The following is a 25,752-nucleotide window of genomic DNA, read 5'->3' as shown; positions in this document are numbered from 1 at the left end:
TTTTTCCCTTAGCAAGAATGATAGAATTGACTGATTTTCTGAATTCTTTAGTGAATCAAACATTGTGGTACTGTACCTAGATAGCATAATAATCTATGTTGCTCATAATTTGAGAATGGTTATGTGTTTAAGATACTTGGTTTGTGTTCTGTCCCTTCCCTTTGAATCTTTTAACTATTGGTTATTTTTCTAAATTGATGGTGATGACCTGGCTGAGATTAAACATTTCTGTTAGAGGATTCCTGATTTAACCTCATTCCCTCTTAGAATAAACCTCCCTTTATCTTCTGCCTTTTCTCTTGCATTCCAAAGTACAGTTTCATTAAATCCCCAGGTTTAAGATTTTTCTTTGGGAACTTATGTCCAGTATCTCTCTGGAAATTTTAAGAAAAGGTAGTTGAGTGTGACATGTTACATGCATCTTTTGAGAAATTGAGGTTTTATAAGTTGAAGGGTACTTTTATATTTTGGGCATGTTTTCAGGGGTGGGATTATGTAGTTACTGTTTTAATAACCATGTCCTAATTATTTATAGCTTCCTGCCTGACATAACTCACTTCAAGAAGTGCACAATGTCAGAACGTGGAATTAAGTGGGCTTGTGAATACTGTACGTATGAAAACTGGCCATCTGCAATCAAGTGTACTATGTGTCGTGCCCAAAGACCTAGTGGAACAATTATTACAGAAGATCCATTTAAAAGTGGTTCAAGTGATGTCGGTAGGGATTGGGATCCTTCTGGCACCGAAGGAGGAAGTAGTCCTTTGATATGTCCAGACTCTAGTGCAAGACCAAGGGTTAAGTCTTCGTACAGCATGGAAAATGCAAATAAATGGTCATGCCACATGTGCACATATTTGAACTGGCCAAGAGCAATCAGATGCACTCAGTGTTTATCCCAGCGTAGGACCAGGAGTCCCACAGAATCTCCTCAATCCTCAGGATCTGGCTCAAGACCAGTTGCTTTTTCTGTTGACCCTTGCGAGGAATACAATGATAGAAATAAACTGAACACAAGGACCCAGCATTGGACTTGTTCTATTTGCACATATGAAAACTGGGCCAAGGCTAAAAAATGTGTTGTTTGCGATCATCCCAGACCTAATAATATTGAAGCAATCGAGTTGGCAGAGACAGAAGAGGCTTCTTCAATAATAAATGAGCAAGACAGAGCTCGATGGAGAGGAAGCTGTAGCAGTGGCAACAGCCAAAGAAGATCACCGCCGACTACGAAACGGGACTCTGAGATGAAAATGGATTTTCAGAGGATTGAGTTGGCTGGTGCTGTTGGCAGCAAGGAGGAACTTGAAGTGGACTTCAAAAAACTAAAGCAAATTAAAAACAGGATGAAGAAGACTGATTGGCTATTCCTCAATGCTTGTGTGGGTAAGTTTCTTCATTTTTTGAATGGGATGGGAAAAGATATTAAAAATGACATGAAAGATATAAGGAAGGTCAGTATTATTTAGCGTTTAGTTCATTCAGCATGATAACTATACTCCCAGTATGCATGCATAAGAATCTCTGTATTTGTGATCTTGTCATAATGTTGTCTTAACTTGCCTCCCATTTCATTGTGCATGTGTCTTTCCAACATTAGAGAGAAAAACTTTTAAGTTATAGCAAAGATTTTTACATATTAGTAGTAAACCGTATACCTGGAGTTTAAAACTGCTACTCTATTTATTGTAACAAGATGTGACTGAGGAGCACCAGCTGCTGCTTCAGAGTGTTTGTAAACAGTGTGAGCATCTTGTGATGATAGAAGCTTTAGTCAGATGTTAAAAATATCACAAAAATGTGTGACTCCAAGAAGTTGAACAAACATAATATTGACCTTGAAAATACTGATGTTAATTTACCATGAATGTCATGTAGTGAATATTTGCAAACTTTATGGAACTGATTACACGTGGCCAGCTGATTCCATAGTTCAAATTATGATTTGTGTGTTTTGTGTTTTAGTGCTTTCCTAAGGAAATTTTGGATATTGGTCTCAGTCTCTGGCTCAGAGCTGTTCAGGGACAGAGACGTGTTGAGAGAGTAAGGTTTCCTCCAGTTATTGACCTTGTGAGTTAATTATTCGTGATGTACTTCACAAAAGCAGTTGCTTGACTCCTCTGTATTTTTTTCCCTCCCTCTCTCTTTTTTTGAATCGGTTAGCTATTTGAATTATGTGATTTAAATTATTTGGATGGGGTGCTTACTTTGACATTTAAGTTTTGTAAAGAAAATTTTGAGTAACTACTAAAGTTAAATCTTGTGTGGAACAATAGTTAAGCCTTCAACATGGCTTAGCTGTATATATATATTTTTTCAGTACTAATTTCTTTTGTTTATCACCCTGAATATAGCCCCAAGAATATGGAATACATAACTATATGAATCTGCAAGTCCTAAGGGTAGATTTCAAGAAATCTCAGTTTTTTTATATTAGTTTTGTCCTGGCCAAAAAAAAAAAAAAAAAGTCCCAGCAGATGAGCCCTTCTGAACACCAAACACAGCAGGCACTTAGTAACTGTTAGCTCCAGTGTTCTGCTGTCCTGAGGACGAGGGATGAAAGCACACTGAGCTGTCTTCAGCCATCTGTGCTGTCCCATTACATCCCATTGATTTTTTCTCTCCCCAAATTGAGGTACCACAGATGGTGTGAATGTCTTTTTTTTTTTTGTTTTTAAACCAGGAGCTACAAAAGGATTTTATTTATTATGAATTTTTAAAAATTGAGGTCCAATTCACATAACATAAAATTCATCATTTTGAAAATGAACAATTCAGTGGCATTTAGTGTATCCACGGTGTTGTACAACCACCACCTCTGTCTAGTTCTGAAACATTTTCATCACCCCAGAGGAAACCCTATACCCATTTAAACAGTTACTCCACATCTCTCCTCCTCCAAGTCCTTGGTAATCACCAGTCTGCTTTCTGTTTCAGTGGATATACCTATTCTGAATGTTCCATATAAATGGAATATTACATTGTGTGATCTTTTGTATCTAGGTGTGATTGTCCTTTAGTTACCTGTATGCCTTTTGGAACACTCTTAAAATTAGTTTTGCAGGCAGTAGCGTACTATGTAGATGCCAACTACAAGCTGGTGTTACAGTACATGTAAACTTATAGATGGTAATGAGCTACACTGCAGTGATTTTTAACCTCTTTTGGGGTCACTGTTTCTTCAAGTTAGTGGATCTTATGATAAGGACTCTTGCTTTGAAATATTTTCTCCCCTTGGCACACACGTTAGACCAATCAATATATCTTTGTCTTTATGGCTATTATTTCTTGTCTTTGTGACTATTGTGTCTTCTTGGTGCTGCCTTTATTTCTTTCCATATATCTACTTCTTTTGGTTAACCATCCTTGTACCTCTTTGCATTCTTACAGCTGAACAAAAACTTCTCCCAGTAGGACCAATATTAAATTTGGTCTTGTTTCATTTATAAAACAGTTTCTTTGTCATTAAATCCGCATTCCCACATACTCCAGAGTTTCTAGGTTCTTAGGGCCAAGGGTTGATTGTAATTGGTTCTTGGTAATGTGGATTCTGTCTTTTCTATCAGCAAATATTTTTGACTATTCACTGCATAATACGGTTCTCAAATGTTGTAGAAAGATTATTGCTCTGTCTTTATCGGGTAGTCATATCCTGATTTGTAAATATCCTTGAAATATGTTAAAAACTTTTAGTTGTTTATATTGTGTTGGGTTAACGGAAGTCCACAAGTATTGAAAATTAATCATTTTTTTTTTTGTTTTTTTTGGCCACACTGTGTGGCATGCGGGATCTTAGTTCCCCGATCAGGGATCGAACCCGCGCCCCCTGCAGTGGCAGGCGGAGTCTTAACCACTGGACCGCTGGGGAAGTCCCCGAAAATTATTCTTTACTTCTCCCTTGTTACCTGTCTTATGCTCTCCAGATTTCATTAGATATGGTATATTATGGTTTATCGATGTTAGGCATTTAAGAAAACCATCTTAGTGTTTGCTCTGGCAGCACATATACTTAAAAAATCATCTCCAAAGTACATACACTAAGTATAAAATGTATACTGTGCATAAAGTTTATACTAAGTATAAAATGTGAGACTTTCCCATTTGAAATTGAAATAAAAAAATCTCAACCTCAGCTTTGTACCTGGTAAAATGGGAATGAGGAAGATTCAGTATTGAGAAGGGTAAAGCTAAAGCTTCCACAGTATTAAGTAAGTATCTTTTACATAACTGTTGGGTATAAGTTTCACATAGGTCACTTTATCTTACGTGATGAGAGGACGTTGGGGACGTCCAACGTCCAACGTTTTACTGGTGCCAAAACCTGACATCAGTAAAAATGGAATCTGGTAGTGGGAGTGAAATGGTAACGGCAGAGGTGTGAATTTAAATGTGCTGTTGTCTCTGGAGTGTCTGCAGTTTGGTGCCAGGTTATTTTCTGGGAGGTCATGTCAGTGCTAATCATGGTCTGCCTTTCCCACTGGACAGATGATGTCGTCTCTAGAGATAAGGCAGCACTACCTAACATACCGTTTTAGTTCTGCTGTTGTATTGAATCAGTTGCCCTTTAGAAGAACATTTAAACTTATGACCCCAAGTTGATCCCTTGAAAAGATACAGGGTCAGATAAGGATCTCAAATTAAATCTGTATAATAACTTTTGTATGCCTGAACCCTGGACTCTGATATCCAGCGGCCACCTATCCAACATCTTCTCTTGAATATGTAATATTTCAAACGCATTTCAAACTCAGTGAGGCCAAAAAACTGAACTGGTCTCTCAAATCAATTCCCTCACTTCCCCCATCTCAGTTGATGGCAAGTTCATCGTTTTATTTGCTGTGTCCAGAGCCTTGGTCATCCTTGGTTTTCTTCTTTTTCTCTTATACTCCATTCTCACTGGCTTTGTCTTCAAAATATACCCAGAATCTGGCCACCTCTCACCACACTGGTCCAAGCCATGATCCCCTCTCGGTCCGTGTCCTCCTTTACAAACTGTTCTCTGAACAGGAGCTACTCTTCTAAAACTTTGCTTAGAACCCTCCAGTGATTCTCCCTGTGTTGCTGAGAGTAAAAGCCAATTTTACAGGCTCTCTCTGCTCTCTATCCCACGCCTGCTTTCCCCACTTTTATACAAACACACATTTCCCTCTAACCTTATCTATTACTCTCAACCTCGCTCATTCACTCCTGCCCTCTAGCCACCTTTCTTGTCTGCAAATAAGCCTCAAGCTTTGCACTTGCTCTTTCCTCTGCCCGGATTGCTTTCTCTAGATTGCAGGATTAGCTAATTTACTTCTTTCAGGTGTTTTCTCACATGTCACCTTCTCTGTGAGGCCTCAAATTTCAGCCCTGTCCTGTCCTCTCTTCCCCCAACTTTAATTTTCTTCACAACACTTGTTACCTCCTAATACACTTATTAGAAGTCACCTTATTTGTCTCTCTCTTGCTTAGAACTTAAGCTTTCTGAAGGCCAGGAATTTTGTCTGTTTTGTTCACAGCTGTTTGCTAGTACCTAAAACATTGCCTGATACATAGCAGACATTGAAATTTTTGTTAATCAGTGAATAAACGTTTGTGGAAACTGGAATCTGGACAAATAGACAAATAGACCTTCCAAAGACAAATAAACCTTTTTGCTTTTCTCCTAAATTTCTTGATTCTTTGCCTTCTTCCTAGCTTTCTGTACTTCTCACCTTACAGATTACCTGGAACTCAGCCCACTGGGAGCCAACTTGGCCTCTTCCTGTCAGGTGAAGACAGAGCAAGTAGGTCCCATAGGGTTTTATTGGAAAGAGTAGAGAGACCTCAGTTTATCACTAGGCAGTCTGTGGATATGAAGAGTCTAAAGTCAGATTTCTTTATATTTAATTTTTCTGTCTTCCTGATGAATATTTGATAACTTGATGAATATATAAGGAAAAAAATCGTAATGTTTTCTATACGTAGAGTCCTAAATCAAATAAAGTTTTTACTTGAAAAGTTTTTATTCAGTTGTCATTGGACGTGTTGCTTCCTATTTGGCATTTTGCCTTAAATAGCTGCATCTTTCTTCCATTTAGCTTGTCTAGTGATCCTGCTAACAAAGATGGGAAGGGTTTGAGATTGGGGGGCAGCGGGAGGGAGTGCTGTTGAAGGCGTAGGGGGAAAAGAACCATGCTCATATAACAAGTACATGTTGAAACTGGAATTTTTATGCTGAAATGTTCAGTTTGCCCCATGGCTGTGGCATTATAGAGAACATATGAATTAGTAACATCTCCATTGCTCCCAAGCTTTGGGGGGGGGGCAAAGTATGTACTGGTGTACCCTATTGAGAATCACTGACTTACGAGCTTAACCGGAATCTCATTATCAAGGAGCACGTTGAAATGGAGTCATGAGGATTGTAGTCGTATTACTGAGCAAGATTTTGATGTGTCTAAAAATTTATATGATTCTTAAAACGTAGGCAGTACATTAGAATTAACTTTTTCTTGCAATTGGTCTCCAAAAATATTGTTATATTTGATCTAATGTTTCCCCCTTTCTCATAACTGTTGAAAATTAATATTTGTGGCAGTTGTTTTCTGTATTGATGCCAATTGTATTTTGGCCCCCTTACTGGAAAGCTGTATACAGTGTTATGTATAGGTGTCCACTCCAGAGTGTCAGATGTAACTGTAGAAATACCTAAAACTTGCATGGTGTTAAACATGTCAGAAAGTATTGATATTTGTTTATTTGGTTTCATTAACACTTTTTTCATTTTAACCAAAATTAGCAATGTATAGGCTTACTACATTTTAAAATGTTCTTTTCAATTTACTTTGGTATTGGTATTAAAAATCATGTATATGGATGGTTTTTCTCAGGAAGTAAATTTTTAAGGTTGTATTAGTATTATTTTTCTTCCTCTGGTGAAAAGGGTTCCCAGGCCCAGTTCCAGCGTGTGTGTGTGTGTGTGTGTGTGTGTGTGTGTGTGTGTGTGTGTGAGCTTCCTTATACCAATAGGCAATTCGCAGACACCAGCAGGGTGTCCGAGAATTCAGCTCAATTCTGACACTGTCTACCTGGAGGTAGAATCAGATTCCACAGGTGAAGGGCTCAGCCCCACAAGACCTCCCTCCACTTCAGATGCTAGTCACAAGCCCAGGTTGTTAACCTGTACTTCTGACCAATTGTCTATAAATCAGAGGTTCCCATGACCCCCCGCCTTGGGTTTGATTAATTTGCTGGAACGCCCCACGTAACTCAGAGAAACAGTTTACTTACTAGGTTACTGGTTTATTATAAAAGGGTATGATAAAGGATACAGATGAACATCTAGATGGAAGAGATGTATAGAGGGCAAGGTTTGGAGAAAGGGCATGGAGCTTCCATGATGCTCTTTCCAAGTGTCACTCTCCTCAGATCTCTGTGTGTTCACCAGCCTGAAAGCTCTCCAGACCCTTTCCTTTTGGGGTTTTATGGAGGCCTCATTACATAGGCATCGTTGATTAAATCATTGGTCACTGGCGATCTCTGGCCTCTCTCCCCTCTCTGGAGGTCAGGGTGGCATAGTGGGTGGGACTGAAAGTCCCAACCCTCTAATCCCCTGGCAACCAGCTCCCACCCTGGGGGTGGGATCCAAAAGTCACCTTCCCTGAAGTGTTTTCAGGAGCTGAGGACCAGAGACCAGATACTATCCCACTACTTTTATCGCTCAGGAAATTCTAAGGGTTTTGGGAAGCTGTGAGCCAGGAATTGTGGATGAAGATCAAATATATGTATTTGGTCATCTGAATGATGATTTTTCCTATAAATCACAATATTGCATCTAGAAAAATCTGTTGCAGTGTGCAATCTTCTACGATGACTTTTTAAATTCCTAGTTTTGAGATACAGTGTCTGGTCAAATGAAAGGAGTGTTGTGCACTAACCCAAACAAAATCAAATTAACTTCAATGGAAGAAAAAGTCGTAGAAGGTTAGTTTTTGAGAGGTAGTAGTACTGTGTACTGGAATGATAATAAGTTGATTTATACCAAGAAAACTACCACATCAAGACAAAACAGAAAAGGAAATTCTTGACATAAGACATAATGGTGATTTTATCCATTTATTCAGATATCTTTGTGGCTGACTTTTTAACTTTAAAGGTAACTCAGGGCATATAAGTTATTGTAAAGAAAAAATTAGAAGAAACTTGTTTTCTAGTTCAGTAAGTACTCCTTTAGCCTTAAAAATTATTAATTTGCTCCACAGAGGTACTTTATTGATGACTTGTCTGAAAACACAAAACATTAGGTATCTTGAAAAATACAATATTAATGATGAGGTAGTGTCCAAATTTGTATTTTTTACTTGCCCAGTACTTGACTTCCTTATAGGCGCTTCTCCCCACCCGCTTTGGGTTTTCTCTGATTTACATGACTGATTTAAATAGTGTGACAGGCAGAATATTGCACTCCGGCCCCCCAAAATGTCTAAATCCTAATCCCCAGAACCTATGAATATGTTACTTTACTTGGCAAAAGGGATTCTGCAGATGTAATTAAGGGCCTTGAGATGGAGAGATTATCCCAGATTATCCGGGTGGGCCCAGTGTAATATGGGTCCTTAATCAGAGAGATGGGAGAATGAGATGTGACGGTGGAAAAGCAGAGGTTTTAGTTATGCGGGGACCCTTAGCTAAGGAATGTGGGCAGCCTCTAGAAGCTGGAAAAGGCAAAACTCCCTTAGAGCCTCCCTGTGGAGTGCACCTTGATTTTAGCCCAGTGAGACCCATGTGGAACTTCTGACCTCTCCCAAATTTTAAGATAAAAAATTTGTATTGTTTTAAGTCACTAAATTTGTAGTAATTTGTTTGAAGCAGCAATAGGAAATTAATACAAATAACATTTTTTTAAAAAATTTAATTTAATGTTATTAATTATTAATAACTAATAATTATTAATTAATTAATAATTATAATTAGTTATTAATAGCATTAATAATTTAATGTCATTTAAATTTTATTTAATGTTATTTAATTTTTATTTAATGTTATTTAAATTTTAATGTTATTTAATGTTATTTAAAAATAACATTTTAAAAAAATTACAAATAGCATCTTAATTTGACAATTTCAGAAAAATTTAACTTAACCTTCACTGGTTCTATGACAAAACAAGAGTCATTGTTTTGTTATTTTATAACGGGAGAAGCTGAGGCACAGAGGCTTACTGACTCAGTGTGATGTAGCCATGTTGTTATCCTTTTCTAGACAAAGGTGGTATATAGGTGTGTTTGTAAGTAAAAACTCACTTCTTTGTGTCTCTAGGCTTACATTACATTCATAGCAGTAATGGCCACCAAATGTATGTGTGTGTTTCGGGAGGGAAGGCAGTAGGGGCGGGGCAGGTTCCCAAACCAGGCTGTTCTCAGATTCTCCAGACACCAGCAGGGCATTTTACAAGTTAACTCAGTTCTGCCTCTACCTGGAAGTAGCATCAGATCCCACAGGTTAAGGGCTCAGTCCCACAGTACTGCCTCCCTTCCTCCCTAACCCCTTCAGATTCCAGTTGCTGGTCCAGGTTGTCACCTGTGTGTCTGATGGTAGGCTATAAATCGTAGGTTCCCACAGTCACCTCCTTGGGTTCAAATAATTTGGTGGAACAGCTTTCAGAACCCGGGAAAACATTTTACTCACTAGATTACTGGTTTATTATAAAAGGATATGACCCAGGAACAGCCAGGTGGAAGAGGTGCATAGGGCAAGCTTTCCGTGTCCTCTCTTGGCCACTACTCTCGCAGCACCTCCACATGTTCACCAACCTGGAAGCTCTCCAAACCCCATATCAGGGATTTTTATGGGGGCAAGATGGATTAAACCATTGGACATTGGTGATTGTTTGAACCTCAAGCCCCTCTGCCCTCCCAGGAGGTGAGGGTGGTGTGGGGCTGAAAGTTACAACCTTCTAATCACTGGGTTTGTTCCCCTGGTAACCAGCCTCCATCCTTAGGGGCTTTCCAGAAGTTTCCTCATTAACATAAACTCAGAGATGCTTGAAGGGGGCTTGCTATATGAGCAACAAAAGACTCCTATTTATTTCATCTTTATCATTCTGGAGCTATTTAGGAACTGAGAACAAAACTAAATATTATAACAAAAGACACCCTTATGGCTCTTATATAGGAAATTACAAGGGTTTTAGGAGGTATGTGCCAGGAACAGTAGGTGAAGACCATATATTTTTTATCCACAGTGGTTTTTCTTGCTTGATACGGTTGCAAGGAATACTGTTACTGGAACTTTTGAATGATGTTTGATGCCTATGAATATTAATGTTTTCAGTCCTTTTTTCCAAGTCAACTAAATAAGTAAGCCTATGTGAAGTTGATTGCTGTTCCCAAGGTAATCTTCACTTGCTAATAATTCTCATCATTCCATAGCGAAGCCACATTATTTGGGCTTGATTTTTAGTATGGCATTTCTCTAGTATTTGTTCTGTTTGCTTTACTTGTGTTTGCTTATACTTGGTATACCTTAGCTGTTTGGACAATATTTTCCATCTTCAGAATTTTTCCTGCCCTGTAGAATTGCTTCATTTTAAGTTATGGTTGTATGCTGGGCCATTTTGTTTGATTATGAATTTGATTTTATATTGATACCAGACTGTTCTACTAAAAGATACTCCTATTTAGTGTCCCTTTTCCCTTCATATATTGCTTTACATATGAATGAATGTGGAGCCTGAAAAAAAGTCTTCTTAGTCTTTGACATTTAAAACCATCGCACTTTTTAAAAACATTAAAAAAAAAAAGGTTTGAGTTAAAATATTCTATTAAAAGCTTTTAATAGAATCCAAAATATATGTGGACTCCTGCAGCAAATCTTTGGCACTGCATCCATAAAAGGAAGATAAGCTGCTAGAATGCTGGCGATGCCTTGTATGTCCTTGGTTAACTTTGTGTGATACTCTTACACGGGATGTGTGCGTGTAGCTATAGAAACTGCGGTGCCTTTTCACTCCATACACATTCTTGGTTGTTAGTCTCCTTCCTGTCCAAGGTAGTTGATATTACAGGTAATAGAATTATTTTTAGCACTGTGAAAGGAGTGTTATCTTCAGCTAGTTCTATCTTGTTTTCAAGTTTCAAAGGATTTCCTCTTGTGCTTTTGGAACTCTGGATTTAAAATAACATTTTATGTCATGGTTTTTAAGTGAATTGTGGGAATTCTCAGCAATGTAAGATTCTAATCTGTAGAGAATACACACACATTTTATTCCCCCTGGCCAGTTTAGTCTGGCTTTTCAAAGTGCTTCCTGACATCTGGGATATGAAAGAAGCTTCCAGGAATGAGTGTGTCAAGGCAAATGGATAGCAGTGGCAGAAATAGAGCCCCTGCAGTATCCTTCTGCTTGCCTTTAGTCTGCCTGAGACATAATTCCTGGCTTTTAGAAATGATTGATTACACAGGCCTGCCAACTAATAATGTGCCTCCTAATGCTGAGAAAGGGAATCTGTCTGGTGAGTCTCGATTGTATGATAGTGACATTTGAATATGCATCCTTGTATGATAGTGACATTTGAATATGCATCATTGATTGAGTAAAGGCTTTCATTTTTTAAAAGCACTATATTAAATGAACACATTGAATTATGAAATCCAAAAGTATCGTTTAAATATTAAGTATAAAAAGATGTATTTAGACTCCAGAGACCTTTACTGTTTACCATAAAATAACTTTAATTTTAAACATTAATTAAAGTAAACTATGCACAGGGTTATAAAAATCAAGCAGTTACAGAAGGAGTTTATAAAGAAAAGCAAGTTTCTTTTTCTTCCCTCCACCTTCAGTCCTTATCTGTGGAGGTAACCAGGCTGTTCCCCATCAGCCTTTCATTCTGAGAAATTTCAAAAACAGTAGAGAAGTTACAAATATAACACATTGAACACCAAATGCTTTTGACCTAGATTTTCCGATTGTTAGTACTTTGCCAGATTTGCGAGCTCTGTTTGTCTTTCTGTAGGAGTTTTTCCTGAACTATTTGAGAGTTAGCTACAGATGTCATGACATTTTGCCCCTAAATATTTCAGCATTGTATGTTTTAAAAACACATTTTCCCTACATATTCACACAATATAATTATCCAGAAACTCTAATATTTGAGGTCCATATATTCAATTTCACCAGTAGTTTCACTAATAGCTATTGCTCCAACCCCATTCAATCAAGGATTATCTGTTTTATTTAGTTGTTTTATCTGTTTAATCTCTTTTAATCTAAATAGTGCCTCAGGTGGGTTTTGTTTTGTTTTTTCTGTTTACTCTTCATGTCATTAACATTTTCAGAGGCCAGGCCATTCATTTTACAGAATAAGTCTCAATTTGGATGTGATTACACGAAATTTAAACATTTACTTTTTCGTGCGAGGGAGGAGCACTACATAGGTGATATTTGAAGCAGGACCTCTAATATCTCTGAATAATGTCCTTTTATCATTTTTTCCTTTAAAAAAACTAATTGTAGTAAAGCATACATAACAAAATTTGACATCTTAACTGCTTTTAAATGTGCAGTTCAGTGGCTTTGGTACATTCACATTGTTGTGTAACCATCAATAACAACCATCTGTGTGCAGAACTTTTTCCACCTTGCAAAACGGAAACTGTATACAGTAACAGTAACACCCCAGTCCCCCTTTCCCAGCTCCTGGCAACCACCATTCTTTTTTCTGTCTCTGTGAATCTGACTACTCTGGGTACCTCATATAAGTGGAATCATACGGTGGTGTTTGTCCTTTTGTGACCGGCTTATTTATTTCATTTAGTGTAATGTCTTCAAGGTTTATCCATGTTGTAACTGTCAGAATTTCCTTCCTTTTAAGTGTGAATAATGTTCCATTTTATTTATATGCCACATTTTGTTTACCCATTCATCTGTTGATGGACATAGCAGTATTTCTTGTTTTATCAAATTTGGCATTATATACTGACTTCCTATAACAGTATATAAGGGTTTAATTCATTTTTAAATAATAAAAACAGAGCATACTCATTGCAGAGTATGTCAGAGGTAAGAAAAGCTATGAAAAAATATAGTTTATAATATCACTAGAGGAAATCTCATATTTGTATTTTCAGTTTTTTAATATTTTTATGTAACTGAAATAATGTACATTCTTTTTGTTGTTGAATTTTACATTTTGAAGTAGTTAAAATATTTTCATCTTTAAAAAAATGAATGTGTAATATGACTTCGAGTTGCTGTACTTTAAGTTAACATAGCCCTTATTAATGACCTTTGGGTTTTTTGAAAATGTTTTATTCTGATAGTGTTTTGATGAACAAAATCGTCAGCATTTCTAATGATTTTCTTAGGTTCCCAGAAATGGGGTAAGAGGATCAAATGATGGAAACGTGTCAAAGGTATTTTGTGCATGTTGGTAAATTGCTGCCTGGAAGGACTGTACTGATTATATTCTCATTATCAGTGTAAGAGAGTACCTGTGTAGCTGTATCTTTGCTGATGTTTGTTATTAAGGGAGGCAAGCTATCTCATTTAATTAGTCATTTGTATTTTTTTCTGTGAATTGTTGATTTATGTCTTTTGTCCATTTTCCTTTGTGATTTTGTCAAGTTGTATCAAGTCTATATGAATATAAATAATGTATATATTACAGATATATACCAGACATATTTGTTGCACATTTTCTTTACCTTTTTTTTGTGGGGAGAGTTATAACATTTTATCTTTGTTTTTCACAGTTTTTTGGATTGAACTAAGGATTAAAATATTTTTTACAGATAATTTCCGTTAATATGATTTATTAAATAAATTCTTTCCCCATTGATTTGGATGGTTCTGTCATATATAAAATGATTCTGCTTCATTTGTTTTGAGGCTCTTTATTTTGATGTTTTTTTTTTTACATCAGTATCACACTTTTGCTTAAACAGTTATGGGTTTATTAGATATCTTAAAAATCTCAAAAGGCAAAATGTCCAACCTGCTCCACCCTCCACTTGCTTTTCAGAATTGTCTTCATTTTCACCTTTTATTTGTTTGTTCGTCCATTCATTTATGCATTCAGACGATGATTGAGTGTGCTTCCAAGCCCGGGGAAGAAGTCAGGGCTCTCAGTGAGCTTGTGGTCCAGTGAAGAAGTAATTTAACAGGTCAGTAATAGTGTGATAAGTTCAGGAGAGGAAGTATAGGGTGTTAGAGGAGGAGTATGCACCCTAATCGCATTTGGACATTTGGAGAGGGCTTTCAGGAAGAAGTGACATCTAAGCCAAAACCTTAGAAGAGGGAAAAGAGTGCTTCTGTCAGAGGGAATTGCATTTGTTAAGACTCTAGAGGCAAGAGAGCATGGCCCATCCTTTCAACTGAAAGAAGTCTACAGGGCTGGAGTATAGAATGGGAGCTGTGAGAAATAGCTGCAGGGTAATGCTGGACTTTTCAAGGCCTGTTAATCTGGTTGAAGATTTTAGCTCTTAATGTAAGGGCAGTGGTAAACATTTGGAAGGAGACTGCCTTAATCTGATTTGTGGTTTGGGAAGCTCACTCTGGTCATAGCCTAGAGGCTAGATTGGGAGGGGGCAGCAGTAGAGGCAAGCAGACCTTTTAAGGAGGAAATTATAGCAGTCCAGGTGAGAAAGAGTGTGGCCTTGACCTAAGGTGCAGGCAGTGGAAAATGGGGTAAGGGGGATGTATTTGAGAGAGACTTTAAAAAGGTAGGATGGATAAAACTTGGAAGAATTGATATTGGGGATGAGGGGAGAGTTAAGAAAGATACCCAGGTTTTTTGTTTGGACACTTGGGTTGGATAGCAGTATCATTTTTTCCTAAACGAAGAAAACATGAAGATCAGTTTTAGACATGCCATAGTGAGGGTTCTGATGGATTGTTGGATATATGGGCCTGAAACTCTTTGGGGAAACATCTGCCACTCGGTGGTAGATCCATAGTTTTATGTGGATAGTTGTGGGGCCATGAGCATTAACGGAAGCTGTGGAACCTTCTCTTGCAGTAGCGAATTATAGGGACTTTCTTGTTTTGTGCTTCTACTTGGGAACCACATCAAGATGCGCTAACTTTTAAATATCTCTTCCAATTTGATGATTCTCTGTCTTAATTCTATCAGTATTTTTGGCTAGAAGAAGAGTTATATGGACATAATCTGAATAGTATAAAGTTATGTTATGAGAGGTTTTCTTTTTATCTGTCCGTCCCTTTTAAAATGCTTATTTACCCTCTAATTTTCTCACTGGTAAAAGAGAGTGGCTAGACTATTCAGTTCCTCTTAGAAGGCCAATCTAAAATAGCATAATTCTAAAAGTCTAATATTTGGTTTCAAATTTGGCCAGGATAACTTGACAGATGAAATTTTTACCTGAAGTCAAAAACTTTTGGGACTTGGTTTCAGTGCAGAATGTGGTTTTGACATACACTATTTCATTTGACCAGAACCTCAGATTTTAAGAACTTTAATATCCCTTCAGTTGACTTTTTGGGAATATCTTAAGTAACCTTTCTGATTGTAACTCACATTCATCTTTAACCCATTAACACTGGTCCTCATCTCTGATCACCTTCCCAAAGATAACTTTGTGACATGTTCCTTCATATCCTTCCATTGTGCTTTTAGCAGTAATTCTTCCTGCATGGCAAGATCTTCTTTCTTATGAAGGTACTCTATCAATTCAGGTATTTTTTTGATGACTTTGGGGATTTATATTTTCACAGCAGTTTGGTTGTTAACAATCTGATCAAAGATTTAAGGAGGTAAGAGCACCACAGTATAAGCTACATTTGGCGTAATTTGTCATGGTTAATAATAGAACATTTAAAGGCCTTATTTAGAGATTATTTTGACTTCCCTATCATTTGAGTTTTTAATTTTTCTGAAGAGGATATTTTCAGGAGTTCCCTGGTGGCCTAGTGGTTAGGATTCTGGGCTTCCACTGCTTTCAATGTCTGGTTGGGGAACTGAGATCCTGCAAGCGGCATGGTGTGGCAATCAATCAGTCAATCAATAAATGTTTTCATAATGGAGTAAGTTTATTGAATGAATTGAATAGAAACCCATCGTGATAAAGTATAGATTAAGAATTTATTTCCAATTTGTGATTTTCATCTCTTGGTTTTTTTGAAAAGATTATTGTTCAATAGCACTATTCTAGGAATAGAAATGGTAGATTTCAACTTGTTGCCTTTGGTTATTATGTAAAAAATGCATCTGGGAGGTGATTTGTTTGGTCTGCTCAAACTATTTTTGGGATTGCCATAGCTTGTGTCTACTTAAGATACATTTAAAAATATTGAGGTCATTTTATTTGAAAAGAAGGTCATGTTTGAGTATTGAAAGAGATTGCTGTGTCTGTCTAAGCCAAGTTTGTCTTTGAACTATAGCCAAATGGTTAGGAGTATGAAGAAAAAGTATAACTGGGTGGTATAGTTTCCTTTTTAATATGCAAAGACAGTTAAGTGAATTAAACTCTGAGTAGAGGAAAACTACCCAGACCTCGTAGCCACCCACATCTGCATCTTTCTACTGACCATGGTAAAGGACATTCTGAACATTACCACTTAAAAGTAACTTTTCTCTTTAAGGGCTCCTGAAATTGTGCCAGCTGACTCCAAGTCCACCCTGACCCCACAGCATAAACCATGCTGTGATGTCACAGCTACCATAGAACTCCAGGGTAGTGTTGAGCTGGCCCATGTGGGCTCAGGTAAGTCCTGGCTTTTTTTTTACCATTTGGCATTCTTTTCAAAGTTAGTTACCATTATGGTTTTATGTCAAAAGAAACAAGGCAAAACTTTGAAAACGGTGCCATATATGGGGGAAAAAACAAGTCTGTTTTCTAAACATCTATGAGCCAGCTCCATATTCTAACCAACGGAGTTCCATAGTAGCTGTGAAGTGTCCCCAGTTGAGTTGTGACCCGTGACTTCAAAACATGTTAAATTCTACTCCTGGCCCAGCTTACAGAACAATATGAGCTTTTTTTTTTTTAATTTCACTTACTCTCAGATCTTTATGTTTTTAAAAGTATATTAACTTTCCTTTATCTGTAATTATGCACCACCACTTAGCTAGTTGTGTATTTCACTCAGTCAATTCTGAATGTACATTGATACTGCAGGTTAGTTTTATAAAGTTAATCTTCTTAGAGTGCCTTCAGCTGTCTTTTTAAATTGCCTTCATAACATGGAAGAGGAAGGGACAGAACATGTAATATTTAACGTTTGTTAAATTTTCAAAACAACATATTAAGAGAAAGATGCTTTAGTTACTCTTGGAGATAGTGTGATATGTCAGTAACCTAGAAAGCACGTGTATGTCACCATCACCTCTTTCTCTTCTGCTGGAACTTTCCTGCTTTTTCCTGATCTTTGTTACATTGAGGTTTTACCACTTAGATTTATTTACTGTATTTTCCTCCCTGTCAACTCTTTTACTTTTTTTCTGCTTTCCGTTTTATTCCGTTATCTTAAAAGGTGGTAAAAATGTAATGTTATGTGAAGAACTCAAAGACATTTTCTAAGTTGTTTTGCATATAATCTGATGCTTCTCCACCACCCCCCCCCCCCCCCCCCCGCAAGTAGAAAACACGTGGTAGCTAAAACTTAAATTATCTCAGTATAGGCCACATCCTTTAGGCACCATGTTTACAGTGAAAGCCCATCTGTGAAGAAACTTTAATCACTGGCTCCTCTTGAGCAGTGTGCAATAGAGATACAACAAAAACTAGGACAGTTCATTGACATTCTCATGAAATTTGATTTGTAATAAATTTACTCATCTTTGTAGCCAAAAACTCAGCAGTTACTGAAACTGTGAGCTCTTAATTATGGTTAATGAAAAGAATGGAATTATATATTCCCAAACATTAGACAATAAAATAGTTTTCTTTTAAATATTATTTTGTCCCTATACTTAAATTTGTGTTTTTCATGTTCTGGGAATTTTGGAGGTTTTTTATGCTGTGATGAATAGAGAACAGAATCCCTATTCTGTTCACCCTCATTTTCTGCCCTCCTGTGTATATTCCATGCTAGGGGCGGCAGGATTCCCTATTTGCAGTTTAGTGCAGAGCTTGTGGTCAGGGGAAATAATTGTTTTTGATGTCTTGGATTAGGCCAAATAGAAGTCCAGTTTGTGTGTGTATATGTCAGCTTTATTGAGATATAATTCACGTACCATGCAGTTCATCATTTGAAGTTCTGTTTTTATTAAAAAACATTTAGTTTGAAGGCAGACTGTAAATCATAATTCCAAAGCACAGTTGCTGACTTTGTTGTGCTGTTTGGTCTGTACCCCTCCCCACCTTTGACTAGCTAATTAGTTTCTAATTACAGAAACCCTTCAGAAACATTAGAGAGACAATGAATTCTTAAGCAAGTACTTCTAAGATGAGATTCTTTCAGACATCAGCTATTTGATGAGTTAGCTAAAAATAGTGAAGACAGTGATTTAGAAGATCTCCCCTTCCTCCAATCAAAAGAACAAAGTTAGTTGACGTTTACCTTTAGACTACTTCATCTTTGTCTTTGGGAAACAAAAGAATATATGTGTGTATTTACACACACACACACACACACGCATATACATACACTGTGCAGGTCTTCCTCTTTATCTTTTCAGGTAAATTGATCAGACTTTTTGGTCCTTGTGTTGCTTTTGGAAGTGCCTAGAACATTTCTTACATCATACAAAGAAATTTTATAAATATATATTTTTAGGTTGAAGCTAAAAACTGTAAAAGGTGTGGTGATACTGCACACACCTAGAAATAGTTATTAATAGCTTTGATAGAACTGAAGTGAACAGTAGTTGCCTTCGTAAGGAAATATATACACACAAAAGGAAATGGAGTAGGGCATGTTCAGTTTGAAAAAAATATACGGCATTAAGTTATTCAAAAAGTTATGAGCTCTACTAGATTATTCTCATCTGTTCATTAAAACAAGCATTTGTGTGTCTGTTCTTCAGGTTTGCCCTTTTGAGAAGGTTCACCTCCCCTTATCTCATGCCAACTATATTACATTTTAGCCTTGATGATTTCTCCAGGGCACTAAGCCTTGTAAGGGTGTGTTGAAGTCCTTTATGTATTTCAGTGGGGGCTACAGCTGTCCTTAGGTGTTTATAATGAGGAATGTATTGACCCACGTTGCTGTGAAAATAAAAATTTCTATAAGGTATTCTCATTTGAAATCATGGATTGTTAACCTGAAAAATATATGTTTCAAGGGGAGGGGGTCATTTTTCTGGTGAGAGGATCTAGTTTTGCAGAAGGGATCTTGATCCCAGAGTTGGAAAACTTGGAAGCTGGCTTTTTATGGCTCACAAATGCGATGAAGGACTGTTTTGAGTATAGGAATCATGTTACTGTCTTTATGTTTCTCACAGTGCCTAGTATATTGCTTTATGTGTCATGGCCATTCGGTGAATGTGGAAATTATCATTTTAAAGCTTTGTTATTTTTAATAACAGGGGAACTTGTTGCATTGTACCAATCTGTAATACTCTAAGGAATAGGTCTTATTTATCTAATTCCTAATTCAAGATAGCAGTTTAAAAGGCTTTTTTTTAAAATACCCTAAGAATATTTCTAGCTGGTAGTAACATTTTATGTAACAAATTTTTCTTGATGAAATTTAGGAAACAAAGTTATTTAGTCCTACAGTCTTGTGTGTGTGTGTGTGTGTTTAATACTATTTGTGGTAAATTTGAAGCTAACCTACACCTTCATTTTTTGCCAAGGCTATTTATTATCCATAGATGTACTGTACTGCTTAGTAAATAGGATATTTGTCATTACCTAACATTAATTTGTGTTAAGAATAATAACATGGTTCAGTGGGAATGGAAGGTTCTTTATAGATTTGGAAAAATTGATACTTGTTTTGTATCTCTACTCCCCACCTGGTTTATAGTGTTTTATTTTAGCCTGTTTCTGTTCAAAGTCATCTAGCTTAAGTTTTACTGTATTAATAATTCTTAATGGGTGTAAGGAAGACTTGGCTATGAGAAATTCTGAAATCAAAATATTGCTAACTTTTACTTACATTAAAAATGTTTTTGACTGCTCTAAATTGTCTCCAAGCTAACAGTAGTGTGGAAGGCTCAGCATTTGTTTTGATCCAGCTTTAAAAATGCAGCCTAGGGAATTCCCTGGCAGTCCAGTGGTTAGGACTTGGTGCTTTCACTGCTGTGGGCCTGGGTTTGATCCCTGGTCGGGGAACTGAGATCCCGCAAAGCTGCCTGGTGCGCCAAAAAAAAAAAAAAAAAAAAAAAAAGAAAGGCAGAATAAAGGGCAAAAGCAGCCCAACACCAACGGGAAGCACATCCCTGTCTCCTTGGTTTCTGCAGAGCCAGGACCAGAACAGGAACTTAGTGTCTTTTGTGAAGTCTAGTTACTCACACTAGATTGTTAATCTTTGATCCAATTAATATATTCTAATAATTTCTCTAAACATTACCAGAGCATGGAACCAGCACTAATGTGATGGTAAGTGCCTAACTAGGCAGTTCTAGTTCTGGAAGGAAATGAAAGGGAAAGGAATACACTGTAATTTTCCTTATATTCTATAGCACATTTAAATGATGCCCCGGGATCCAGGAAGCACAGAGAATCAGAGTTTAGAGTGAATGCTACAGGTTTATGCTTTTTGAAGAAAAATAAAATTGAACTTTTTTCTGTCTTGATGCTTGTTTTAGGGGTTGTAGAAGGTGATTTAGCTGCTATAGAAGCATACAAATCATCAGGAGGGGACATTGCCCGTCAGCTCACTGCAGATGAAGTGCGCTTGCTGAACCGTCCTTCTGCTTTTGATGTTGGCTATACTCTGGTACATCTGGCTATACGTTTTCAGAGGCAGGATATGCTAGCAATATTGCTTACAGAGGTGAGTGTGGCATTTTGATTAAACATTCTTTTATATGAAGGAAATGTGTTCTTTAGTTTTCATTTTTGATGTTATAATGTTTCTCAGTTCTTAAATGTGTTAGATTCAATCTTCTATCCTCTTTTTAAAATGACATTAAACTTAGACTTCAACAGAAGTAAATAATTTTTAAGGATATGTGTTTTTAAAACAGGATATTTTGCTACAATATTTGAGTCATATGTTTGATTTAAAAAAAACTGGGATGTATCTGTCATTCATTCAGCTAACATTGAGTACCTACTATGTGCCAGGTACTGTGCATAAAAGGGGTATAATTGTGAAGACATTGGCTCTTCCTTCAATGAATCTCCAGGTACAGTTATTCTGTAGAGAGTGCAGGTTTTTTTTTTTTTCAAAAAAAATTTCTTTCTTTCCTTCTTTCTCTCTCCCTCTCTCCCTCTCCCTCCCTCGGGTCTTTGTTGCTGTTCGTGGGCTTTCTCTAGTTGTGGAGAGTGGGGACTACTCTTCGTTGAGGTGCGCGGGCTTCTCATTGCCGTGGCTTCTGTTGTTGCGGAGCATGGACTCTAGGCGCGCGGGCTTCAGTAGTTGTGGCACACAGGCTCAGTAGTTGTGGCTTGTGGGCTCTAGAGCGTAGGCTCAGTAGTTGTGGCACACGGGCTTAGTTGCTCTGCGGCATGTAGGATCTTCCCGGACCAGGGCTCGAACCCGTGTCCCCTGGATTGGCAGGTAGATTCTTAACCACCGCGCCACCAGGGAAATCCCCAGAGTGCAGTTTCAGAGATGTAAATGCCAGGTGCTGTGGAGAGTGCTTGAGAAGGTGTTTTGAGGTATCTTACCTTCTTACCTGTAGCAGGTAACATTTTAGCTGAGATGTGAAGGAGTAGGAGGAATTAGCCTCAAACAGTAGGTGGAGAGAAGGGAGTTGAGGAAACATTTTATTCAGAGGCAAGGGCGGTGGTATTTGTGGCGAATTTGGAACTTGCAGGTAGCTCAGCAGGGTTGTGATGGCGAAGGGGAAGTGAGAGAGGCAAGTAGGGGATGCAGTGTGAAGGATCTTCTAGGCCAAAGAATTTGAAAATTATTCTGAGGGCAGAATAAGGCTTTAAAAAGGGTTAGGTAGAGGGGCTGGGGAGTGACAAGATCAGAGTGTGTTTTGGCTGCTCACTTTAGAGAGGGGCAAGCCTGGTTAGCAGGACACTGCAGTGATGCTGGCAGGAACTCTGCTGGGACAGTAGTGGCAACAGAAAAGGAAAGAAGTGGGCTGGTTTGAGAGAGATGCTGGTGATGTAGGCAGAACTAAGTGGATAGATTGGCCATGGGGAGTAATGGTGAGTTAAGGGTCAGAGTTGATTCTGGGGTTTCTGGATGAGACAACTAGGGACATGTTACAAAGGACAGAGGTTGCAAATGAATTAGGATGTGACTATATTATCCAGGTAATTTTAAAGAAAAATATTTATTTATTCATGCAGCTCCACGTCGTAGTTGCGGCATGCGGGATCTTTAGTTGCAGCATGCGGGCTGTTAGTTGCAGCATGCGGACTTCTTAGTTGCGGCATGCGGACTCTTTTTTTTTTTTTTTTAATTTATTTATTTATTTATTTATGGCTGTGTTGGGTCTTCGTTTCTGTGCGAGGGCTTTCTCTAGTTGTGGCAAGTGGGGGCCACTCTTCATCGCGGTGCGCGGGCCTCTCACTATAGTGGCCTCTCTTGTTGCAGAGCACAGGCTCCAGACGCGCAGGCTCAGCAATTATGGCTCACGGGCCCAGTTGCTCCGTGGCATGTGGGATCCTCCCAGACCAGGGCTCGAACCCGTGTCCCCTGCATTGGCAGGCAGATTCTCAACCACTGCGCCACCAGGGAAGCCCCGGCATGCGGACTCTTAGTTGCGACATGCGGACTCTTAGTTGCGGCATGCGGACTCTTAGTTGCAGCATGCATGTGGGATATAATTCCCTGACCAGGGATCAAACCTGGGCCCCCTGCCTTGGGAGTGTGGAGTCTTACCCATTGGACCACCAGGTAATTCCCCAGGTAATTTTTTTTTAATGATAAGAGAAATAGGGTAAAATTGCAGAGAGTTAGATCAGTTGTGGATTCAAATCCAATTTGGTCAGTATACTCCTGTGTATGCTTACTTGCACATTTAAGTGCGCCAATATCTGGGAACATTGATGTACAAAGCATGGGGTGAGGGGATTAATAAATATGAACGTTAGATGAAAGCATGATTGAGACGGCTAGCCATGTGTTTAGTTTGGTAAGAGTCCGTTGTAAGCAGGGGCACCTGATAGAGCAAAGGAGGGCTTGAGAGACAGTCATGCTGAAAACAAAGGACAGGCTTACTGAGGATAAGGGAGAAGGGGACTGTTTGAAAAGCAGCTGTGTGATTAGAGAGACCAGAGTTCTGGAACATGGGATGGAACAGTAAGAAGTAGTTCCCGTGGCTGCATTTGTGTTGTGATGCCCAGTTGTGTAGTGGAAGGGCTGCCGTGTGGAGTTGCAGTTGCTGGTGGTGGCTGGAGACAGGAGACGGAAGGCAGCTGTGAGCCAAGGCTCCAGTCGTTAGGGGATCCATAGGCTTCTCTCAGGCTGGTAGAGGACTGTGAGAAGGTTCTGGAGGGACTGGTGTAAGTCACTGACCTCTTAAGAGCATTCTGGGGACTAACAGCAGGAAGACAGTAGAACCCCAGTGTATTTATTATTTACTGCTGTGTAACAAATCCCCTCAAAACTTAACAGCTTAAGACAACAAACACTTGTTATCACAGTTTCTGAGAGTAAAGAGTCCAGGAGCAGCTTAGCTGAATGATTTTGGCTCAAGGTCTCATGAGGTTACAAACTGCCAGGGCTACAGTTGTCAAAAGGCTCAACGGGGACTAGGGGATCTGGTTCCAAGTACACTCACCTAGTTGTTGGCAGGAGGCTTCAAATCCTTGTTACGTGGGCCCCTCAGTAGGGCTGCTTGTGATGTGGTAGCTGGTTTCACCTAGAGCAAGTGATCCAAGAGAGGGAGAGAGCGAGAGAATGGTTCAAGTGGAAACTGTAGTGTCTTTTCTATATAACCTAATGTAGGAAGTGATATACTATAATTTTTGCTATATTCTGTGGTACACATAGACCACCCTGCTACAAGATGGGGGAGGTGGAAAGGAGGCTTGTTCTAGGGAAAGAACAAAATCAGTGATGGACTTTGGTCTCAATGGAGTAGGCACTCTACAGGACAGAACTGAAGGGGCCATCAGGGAGACTGGAAGGGGGAGAGTATGAGTCTGGACTAAGGGATGCGTCTGCAGACAGGGCACAGAGCCAAGTACTTTTGGGCTGGGAACAGGAGAACATTATATTTTGGGAATATGTGTCTGGGCCAGGGGGGTTAATTGGATTTTAGATAATGGATGCTGTTTGTAGTCTGGTGGAACCTATGGACTTCTTTTCAAAATACTGTTTTTAAATGTATAAAATAAAAAATAGGATTACAGAGGAAATTGGTTGTATTGAAATAGTTATCAGAATATTAAATATATGTGATGTATAAGAAAATGCATTTTAAATGTAGGCAAGAGGTTAGTGAAAATGAAAGATTTAAATTTAATTGAAATTCCTATTCTAATTCATGGTCCCTTCCCAAGTTCATGGACCCTAAGTTAACCAGTAGCCTAAGGAGATGGTTGAGACTCATGAGGTTGAAGAGGCTAGAACAGCAGTCACCAACCTTTCTGGCACCAGGAACCGGTTTCGTTGAAGACAGTTTTTCCACGGGCTGGGGGAGGGGAGGCGGGAGTGGGGGGATGGTTCAGGCGGTAATGAGAGCGATGGGGAGCGGCAGGTGAAGCATCGCTTGCTCGCGGCTCACCTCCTGCTGTGCGGCTTGGTTCCTAACAGGCCGCAGACCGGTACCGGTCCACGGCCCGGGGGTTGGGGACCCCTGGGCTAGAAGATGAGAGGCAGGCCTCAGGGATGTATGCTTAAGGATGGTGGGGGAGAAGGAAGCTTAGAGGCCATTCACCAGCTGTAAGGTTTCTCTTGGGGTGTTTGCAGTATTCAGGTTTCAGTCCAAGTTGTTTTTGAAAAAAATCTTCCCAGGATTTTGGAAAGGGGCCGAGGGTTAGCACATTGGGATAAGCTATTTTTGAATTTACTTTTGAGATCCATTTTTAATGCTTTGACTTGATAAATAGTCTGTTATATTCTGAAAATATTTAATATTTGGTTTTCCCCAGTTTTAGTGTTGCTTAGATTGGGCTCATGGAGATAAGATGTGGTGACAATTTCATTGTTACTGGTAATCCTGGCTAGTAAAGTTTAGGAGAATTGAATTTTTGTGTAGTTTTCAGAATAGGATGTCTAATGGTTGTGTTGGGTATGCAGGGTTTTTGAAATACTGTTTACTTACCTTAATAGTAATTACAGTTAAGCTGTCCACGTGTGTTATGTAGATGACATTATCAGTAAAACTTATTCTTTGTGTGGCTTGTTGGAAGATCTGCTGCTCCAAGCCCCACTTGTGACTGGAAGTCTGCATTCAGGAAGGTCGTCCAGGTTAGTGGCTGCGTCTGTAGTGACAGCAAAGAACAGAGCTAACTGGCTCGCTCAGGGTCACACCAGACTCATTTCCTCTTTAGCAGATACTCACCTTGGATTTCAGAATTCTCTGTATATAGATTTCTTGAGCTCCACAAAAGGAGTACAAGTTAAATGTAGGATAATGTCTTTTCATCGTTTGTTGTTATTCATCATTCAAAAAGGACAGGAAAGTTCCAGCCACCTCCTTGTTCAGAAGTTCTCTGTGGTAGTGCTCACTGCACCGGTGCTCAGATTTCATTCCCGTTGAATTGTACTACTTCAGAGATTTGTTGTCTGTTCTACACTCGGAGAAACCGGAT

General features: G+C 38.6%; 1 protein-coding gene across 3 annotated transcripts in view; it reads left to right on the top strand.

Annotated features, from left to right (window-relative positions):
* The window catches only part of ZRANB1 (zinc finger RANBP2-type containing 1), a 69,209-nt gene that overhangs the window by 23,219 nt on the left and 20,238 nt on the right, over positions 1-25,752 (top strand). For 2 of the 3 annotated variants that reach the window (XM_059900542.1, XM_059900541.1), the window contains 2 exons: positions 536-1,386; positions 20,676-20,863. In XM_059900542.1, the coding sequence (XP_059756525.1) occupies positions 573-1,386; positions 20,676-20,863 (1,002 nt within the window). In that variant the 5' untranslated portion in view covers positions 536-572. The remainder of the gene's footprint in view (positions 1-535; positions 1,387-20,675; positions 20,864-25,752) is intronic. The other variant, XM_059900543.1, reaches the window with a different exon arrangement.

Source organism: Balaenoptera ricei, chromosome 16, assembly GCF_028023285.1.
Source record: "Balaenoptera ricei isolate mBalRic1 chromosome 16, mBalRic1.hap2, whole genome shotgun sequence".
In the NCBI taxonomy this organism is placed as follows: Eukaryota; Metazoa; Chordata; class Mammalia; order Artiodactyla; family Balaenopteridae; genus Balaenoptera; species Balaenoptera ricei.
Note: the sequence above shows the minus strand (reverse complement) of the source record. Positions and strands in the feature narration are given on the sequence as shown.